General features: G+C 38.3%; 1 protein-coding gene across 1 annotated transcript; it reads left to right on the top strand.

Moving 5' to 3' along the window:
• Positions 1 to 458: 458 nt before the first annotated feature.
• On the top strand, positions 459 to 869 carry LOC132054299 (secreted RxLR effector protein 161-like). The gene has a single exon (XM_059446342.1). The coding sequence runs from the start codon at positions 459 to 461 to the stop codon at positions 867 to 869; it is 411 nt and encodes a 136-aa protein (XP_059302325.1).
• The last annotated feature ends 7904 nt before the right edge of the window (positions 870 to 8773 follow it).

The raw sequence follows: 8773 nt of genomic DNA, 5'->3' as shown, positions 1-8773 counted from the left end.
ATAGTTAGGACTTCTGCATTTACTTCCTTATTTTGTGGCATGACTAAATTTTTTATTTATCTTGAACTTGAATGGTTAATAACTGATTGAATTGGTTAATATAAAAATGGACTCGAATGAGTAGATGTCTTACAAATTGGTTCGCCCACTAGGAGTTAGTGTGGCTACAAGTCATGGTGGGTTGGGTCGTGACAGTTATATAAATGATGCCATTTGCCCATGTGTTTTTAAAAGAAAACAACATTGGGGTTTGTTCTACTTGTTGTTTATGTTGATGACATAAACCTTATTGGAACTCAGGCAGAGCTTCAAAAGGCAATTGATTATTTAAAGAAAGAATTTTAGAGAAAGATTTTGGAAAGACAAAATTATGTCTTGGTTTACATATTGCACTTTTGACAAACGGTATCTTCGTTCATCAATCCATCTATACAAAAGAAGTGTAGAAACAATTTTACATGGATGAAGCACATTCATTAAGTACTCCGATGGTTGTCCGATCACTTGATGTGAATAAGGATCTGTTCCGACCTCAAGAAAAGAATGAAGACATTCTTGGTCCTAAAGTACCATATCTTAGTGTGATTGGTGCATTAATGCATCTTGCTAATACTACAATGCCTGACATTGCATTTTCAGTTAATCTGTTAGCAAGATATAGCTCTGCTCCAATCAGGAGACACTCGAATGGAATCAAACAGATATTGCGGTATCTAAAAGGGACTACTGATATGAGATTGTTTTATTCCAACAATTGCAGCCTCGATCTTGTTGGTCATGTCGATATAGGGTATTTATCTGACCCACACAAAGCTCGATCTCAAACAGGCTATCTGTTTTCATGTGGGGGTACTGCCATAGCTTGGTGATTTACAAAATAATCTATTGTGGCTACTTCATCAAATCATGCTGAGATAGTAACTATTCATGAAGCAAGTCGAGAATATGTGTGGCTGAGGTCAATGATACATCTCGTTCGAGAAAAATGTGATTTAAAATGTGACAAAGTACCCACGATCTTATATGAAGATAATGCAACATGTATATCCCAAATAAGGGGAGGATTCATAAAAGGAGATAGACCGAAGCATATTTCACCAAAGTTATTCTTCACACATGATCTCCAGAAGAATGGTGATATCAATGTACAACACACTCGATCATGTGATAATTTAGCGGATTTGTTCACTAAGGCATTGCCAACCTCAACATTTAAGAAGTTGATATACAAGATTGGAATGCGTCATCTCCAAGACAATAGTTGATGTTTTCATCAGGGGGAGTAAAATACGTGTTGTACTCTTTTTTCCTTAACCAAGGTTTTTTCCCATTAGAGTTTCCTGGTAAGGCTTTTAACAACACAGCTAGCAATGCGTATTACTAGATATGTGTACTCTTTTCCTTCACTAGAATTTTTCCCACAGGTTTTTTTTAGTAAGGTTTTAATGAGCCACATTATCTATTAATAAACATCCAAGGGGGAGTGTTAAAAACTATTTGTCAAGTTGTATTTTGGATATATTATTAATGATTATACAGCTAAAAGTTTAAATTGTATCACTTGACTTAAAGTGGTAAATACAACTTGCAATTTCAAGTTGTATCTTAGTTATAGCTTAGTTGTAGCAAATTATAAATCAACTTGCACAAGTTGAATATTCTACATTGAGGGGAAAAATTCTTCTATAAATAGGGGCCTTTGCCTTCTCATTTTTAACATCATCAACAAGTGAAATACAATCTCTCCCTTCTCTCTACAAAGCAATTAGTTTGCTTCTCTTATTTATTTCCAATTATATAGTTTTATAACATTTTCACTTTTATTTACTTTTAAACAAATGGAATACAACTCATTTATCTTTCGGGTCCAATTTGAAACATATTCAAATACCTATCTGTATCGTTTACCTAAATCCTAGGTTCCAACTTATAAGGGTTTCAATAATAACACAAATGTATTTTTTACATGTTCATACAAAATTAATGTAAACATATAATGAAGGGAAGGGAAAGAAATTTTAGCTTTTTGTCCTTGGGCCCAAATCCTTTAGCAATCCTATTCTGATAGGTCTTCTATACTCTTTCTAGTTCTTCGTCTGAAGCTCCAAAAGCTGCAAAGCTCTAAGCATACGATTCTTTTACTTCATCTTTAAGCTTTGCTCCACGGATTCGCTTTATTTATACCTCGCACTATGAAGAGAAAAGTAGTTAGTCAAAATAATAGGCCACCCCATAGGGTGACATTTATGAACATAAGAATAATATCCCTTGGGCTCTTATCAAACTTTGAGAGCTTTGATTACGGAGGCTCAGACTCATGTTTTCGAATGTGGCAAAGGAATCTGAAACATGTCTTGTGTCACGACCCAACCCCGTAGGCCGTGACTAGTGCCCGAATTGGGCACCCAAACACAATCACAAATTCGAGTCGCCAACAGGTGGCTTATACAGACACAAATATCAAACGCTGTCTCAGACAAATCTCAAACACAACCGAATATATATCAAAAGTCAACAAGGCTATCAAATGGCGCAACGGCCCAAAACATATACAGATGCAAGCCTACGAGGCTGCCACGGCGAATGGGATCGCCTAGAACATATATCATACAAACACAACTGTACAGAATGGGCATAACCCACATATATGTCCACAGACCTCTAAACAGAACAACAGAATCATATGACGGGACAGGGCCCCGCCGTACCCCCGAACAAATATATACAAATGCAACGAACGAGTATATACCAAAATATGGCTCCGAGGAATAAGGGAGCACTCCAATCGTGAGGAAGAGGGTGTCCTAAACAGTTGGATCACCAAGCGTGCGTGCCCGCACCGCGGGCATAAAACGCACCCCGAAGAAAGAAAAGGGGGGGGGTACATTTAAATATGTCCGAGTATGCAAAGCGAGAAAATGTAGTATACAAATCTGAGTCAAAATCGAAACAGAAGTATAGAAAATAAATGCATTTCCAAAATATCAAAATGTTTACTTTAAAAATACGAATCATGCATAGGGCACAGAAGATATGGTCGCCCGCCTGTCGATGGCGCCATAACACAGCATAACACCAGAAAGTTTCAAATCTCCGTATCCCCGTCACATATCATACACAACATAACGCCATACACAAGATAACACCAAATATAAGCGGAACCGGACCTCGTTGCGAGGGCTCATAAACATAATCACAAGCATAACACCGGAATATAACAAAGACGACAATGAGCTGCCCGGACTCGGCGAAAGACATAACAGAATGCACAAATGGAGTCGTGAGTAACCATATGCATAAAATCATTATCATAGACTCAAATAATAAGTAAAATGACCATACTTAAAATTGGGATATTAGTCATATCATATTTTGTCAAAAGTCTTTAATTACAAAAAGAAGAGTCGTGGCCCACGAACGGGTGTTGACCCGAGTCGTTGGCCCGCCCCATGAAAAACATACTTATCATACATCATACAATCACCTACGAGCATATCGAGGCAATCCGAGTCTTCTCATGAAAGATACGAGTGTTCGTAGTTACGGAACTTTTAAAAGCCAAACTTTTTGTGCAAAGGTTGAAAATCAAATATTTCAAAGGCATAAAGGCCAATATTTTATCATACCAACATACGAATTTCCAAGAAACGAATAGGAGTCATAAACATGCTCGGATTGCGAGAATAGAATTTCCTCGAGGCTCGTGTCATAGCCTATTTGTAACTAAGGCATGCCAAAGAAGAAAGAATTGAGCTTTACATACCTCGTACGCACTCAACGCTAGCTCAAACTCAAGATAAATCCAACCTACGTCTCGGGCTGCCCAAGGTCTACAAACAAGCCATAATATGCCAAACATTAGCTAGAGACATTTGGGCATTTAATTCCAGTTAGCCCTTAATTCTACGGAAATTTGGGCGGCATTTTCCCCGTAATAAATAGCCAACCCCGAGAATTTAACTCGGCAAATCAACAACAACAACAACCAACCTAGCAACATTAATAATCAATCCGAAAGGCAATACAAACAATAATAACTCTCTTTTCCATCATTCAACAACATTCATAAAATCCAATTCAACGGCTTACATTCAAGCCAACATCGACGCTTATACATTCAAATACTAACCCGAACCCATACCAATAATATTTAAAGACATTCCAATCAATTCATACAACATTTCCAACAATCCAACAATTGTTCCAATCCACCCGAAAACAGCCCCCAAACCCGAGACACCCCTATAACATATTCCTCATTTCCAAACCATGATTTGCACCAACAATTCACATTCTAACAATATCATTCTCATAATTATACAAGTTACATTAAATGTACAATAACCTCCAAATCAGCCCATACATTTACAACATCAATCTTGAGTCATTAAAAGCTCATTTCCAACATAGAATTCATAACGACAACAACTAAAACACTAAGCGACATTGATTCATTTCTTGTTACATAAATGGCCTACATTCGCCAACACCTCCTACAACCATATATAGATGATTCTCATTCATTCCTTCACTCTACAACAATCACAACATACTAACTAGACATTAATTCATTGCTTCAACACATACACACTTACACGGCTAAATCTCACACACATGGCCTGAACTCCAACATACTATATTTCATGATTTTCATCCATTTTAACATACTACAACATGCATACAACCTTTATAACACATAAAACAAGATCAAATCTTACCTTTCTTCCTTCAACTTCACAATAGGCTAGGGTTTGCAATAATGAAAACTAGCGGTTGGATGACCCGAACAACACTTCCACGCTACTTAGGGACCCCAAATTAGTGGATTCGCACCAAATAAATATTTTTGAAGTGGCTAGAATTGAACTTCAAATTTATGGGGGTTGGCCGAGAGCCTCCCTTTGTTCTTCACTTCTTGCTCTTTTTTTTTTCTAAGTGTTGGAAATGAGATGAATGACTTAGAAGTCATCTTTGTGCCATTATATGAAGTGCCCATGTCCTTGGCCACACCATGTGTTGGAGCAATAAAAATTGAACACCTGGGTGGGCACACCCCAATTCTACACGCTAAGGGCCAAAAATTGTATGATTTACCAACTTCCAATTATATCACTTTTGGTCTCAAATCTTCCTAATTGTTCCATGCCAACAAATTCATGCACAACTCATGTCTTAAAATAAAATCGAAGGTCAAAAGTCTCGACTTTGTATCCCGGAATGGTTTGGACCCTAACTTATCATAGTTAATCCGGATTGTTCCAATGTACAAAAATGCGGGATATAACATCCTCCCCCCCTTTAGAACATTCGTCCTCGAATGTTAGATTAATCTTACGGACCTTACAAGCAATTCGGGGGAGTTTCTTTTATAGCTATCACAACAATTCATTCATTGATCAACAACTCATTTATCAAACAACATAATCAAGTTAAGAATTTAGATTACCTGTAGGTACTGGAAATAGGTGAGGATACTTCTTCTTCATCTGCTCCTCAGCCTCCCAAGTCATTTCTTCCCGATTGTTGTTTCGCCATAGCACTTTAACAGAAGCCACATCTTTATTCCGCAACCTTCTTACCTGACGATCCAATATGGCCATAGGCTGCTCCTCATAAGATAGCTCCCCGTGACCTCGAATATCATCTACGAAATATTCCGAGAGGGTCGCAATACATTTACGAAGCATAGAAACATGGAATACCGGATGTACGCTCCCAATCGGTGCGGATCTAACTCGTAGGCAACATTACCTATTTTACGAATGATACGATATGGCCCAATATATCTCGGACCGAGCTTTCCTTTCTTGCCGAATCTCAACACCTTTCATAGGTGACACTTTAAGGAATACCCAATCACCAACCTCGAAACTCTAAATGTTCGACGGCGATTATCCGCATATGATTTGCCGACTCGAGCCGCTAACAAGCTCCCGAATGAGTTTCACCTTATCCCCTGCCGGACCACATCTCGCCATTAACTCAGTCTCCCCAACATCAAACCAACCGATTGGTGACCTACACTTCCTGCCATACAACGCCTCGTACGGTGCCATCTGAATACTGGAGTGGTAGCTGTTATTATAAACAAATTCGACAAGTGGCAAATGGTCATCGACTACCTACCTCGAAATCAATAACACGGAGCTCGCAACATGTCTTCCAATGTCCGAATAGTGCGCTCGGCTTACCGTCCGTCGGATCGGGGATGGAATCTTTGTCTTGAGACTCACCGCGTCCCAATCCTTCCCGAAATGATCTCGTAAAGTATTGTAAACGGGGCACCTCTTTCGGAGATAATAGATATAGGAACTCCGTAAAGTCACACAATCTCCTTAATATATAGCCTGGCATAATCCTCAGCTGAGTAGGTAGTCCGGACCGGAAGAAAATAGGCTGATTTCGTCAGCCGATCAACAATAACCCAAATGGAATCATACCTCCGTGGAGTGCGAGGTAACCCTTAATAAAATCCATATTAATGATCTCCCACTTTCACGACGGTATCTCCATCTCCTGTAATAGGCCACCGGGCTTCTGGTGCTCGATCTTAACCTGCTGACAATTCGGGCACTGAGTGACTAACTATGCTATATCTCTTTTCATACCATCCCACCAATATAAACATCTGAGATCATGGTTGTTATATCCGGCATTTTTGCGTATTCGAAAATTTGGAAATAACCTTGACTTATGAGGAATAAGGTCATGTTGGATTTTTCTTAATATGTGTATGCCGGTTATGGAAGTATGGATGCGGAGATATTGAGTAAGGATAAGGGCAAAATTGGAATTTTGGAAATTTATTTCATGAAGTATACAAAGTAGCCAAATTATAAAAAAAAAAAAAAAAAAAAAAAAAAAAAATTGAAGCCCAATTTGCAAAGAGTGGCCGGCCATACATGGCCAAGCCCATGGATTTTTTAATCAATTTTCCATGTGCCAAATTTATATAAGGTGGATTAGTTCAAGAAGTTTCAAGAAAAATCAAAGCAAAATCAAGAAGAAAAAAAAAGAAGGCTCACGCCAAAGAGAGAGAGAAAAAAAAAAAAAGAATTCCCAAGACTTCAACCTTGGCTCAAGAATTATAATTTCTTGAATTCTTGTCAAGCTCAAGATTCTCTACAAGGTGATATAAGTATTTTAGCAAGAAACTATCTTTGGTGGCAAGGAGAATTTATTGGAGAAAGGTAAGAATTTTATGTTCTTTCATGTTATGGAAGATAGATATATGTTGTAGTATGTGGAAATGAATGAAAAGTATGAAAATCTTGTGTGTGGTGCATATGGATGTTGTGGCCGTGTGGTAATTTAGTTGGAGAGGGCATGAATTTATTTTATTTAGTATGGAAATTGTGTTGATGTAGTTTTGTGTTGTAAGTGGAAGAATATGAGCCAAAATTTGCATGAAAAACCATTGTTAAGTTGTTGTGAAGTTTGGTAATGTTATGGAAGATTTATGTAATTATGGAAACGAAGTTGTAAGATACAAATGGTGATTGTTGTAAGTGAAATCGAAAGATAAAAATATGTTGTGAATATTTATGTTGAAAAATTGGAGATTTTGAGTGAATTATGGTTTGGCGGAACTTTTGCATATTTGGTAAAATAATGTGAAATGTCTTTGAATTGTATTGAATGGCCTTAAGTTAGTGAATAAATATGAAAGCATTGATATTAGCTTGGGATTGTGAAGTTGGATTGGAAGTTGATGCGTTATGTAGAAAACGAGATTACTTATGTTAGAACGCTTTTTGAGTTAATTGTTGATGTTGCTAGTTTGGTTGTTGGTGTCGTGTTGATGATATGAGTAGTCGGATTCTCGGGGTGTTTGTATTTATAGGGGAGATCTTTGCCTAATTTTGGTAGACAAGTATGGATTTAAGTTGAATTCACAAAACTTGAAACTCACATTTGGTAACAATGACCATTTGTAGATTCTTGATGAAACGGGAATCGAAATTGGACGAGCGTAAAGCATAATCAAGGTATGTAAAGCTATTCCTTTCCTTCTCTTGGCATGTCCTAGGTGTACTAGGTTTGGATTTGAGCCTTGGGGGTTATTCGTTCATAGAAATCCAAGTCCGAATTTGTGTACTATTCATTCGGTGCGATTTGTCACGCCCAATTCCATGGGACGTGATGGGCACCCGACCCACATCCGGAGCGAGCGAACCCACGGACTCTTATTACGCACATAATTTTTTTTTTTTCAAATCTCTAACCGAATAATCATCAAATACATAATGAAGCTTTCAAATCGACAAAAACCGTAATTGTACACAATTTACTACATAACACAAATCGACATGTCTACCGATGGAGCCGCTTACGGACCGACAACCAATACCACGACGCTGTCTGTAAAGTCTCTAACACGAGATCCGAAATCGTAACGGATAAACCCCGACTCGGCCGCTCTCCGGAAAATGGAGCTTGCCATCTCCGCCGGGACGTCTTCTACAATCACCGGCTCATCCGGGAGGCCCGCGCGCATGAAACGCAGCCCCCGAAGATGGGGGGGTCGATGCGGAAAATGTACTGAGTACGTAAGGCATGTAATACAAATAAACAAAACTATAACTGAAACAGACGGAACTATCAAGTAAATACATATAACTCCGAGTACCAGACACATACCTTTCAGACACAACTCATACATACCTGCTTCATAAGCCGTAAAGGTGTACGAAGAAACAAATGTTCAACCAAAGTACCTAAAAATGCTTACTTGTATCTGTTGCATCGCATAAACCAAGAGGTGCAGGAAATA

Source organism: Lycium ferocissimum, chromosome 4 (assembly GCF_029784015.1).
Source record: "Lycium ferocissimum isolate CSIRO_LF1 chromosome 4, AGI_CSIRO_Lferr_CH_V1, whole genome shotgun sequence".
Classification (NCBI taxonomy): Eukaryota; Viridiplantae; Streptophyta; class Magnoliopsida; order Solanales; family Solanaceae; genus Lycium; species Lycium ferocissimum.
Note: the sequence above shows the minus strand (reverse complement) of the source record. Positions and strands in the feature narration are given on the sequence as shown.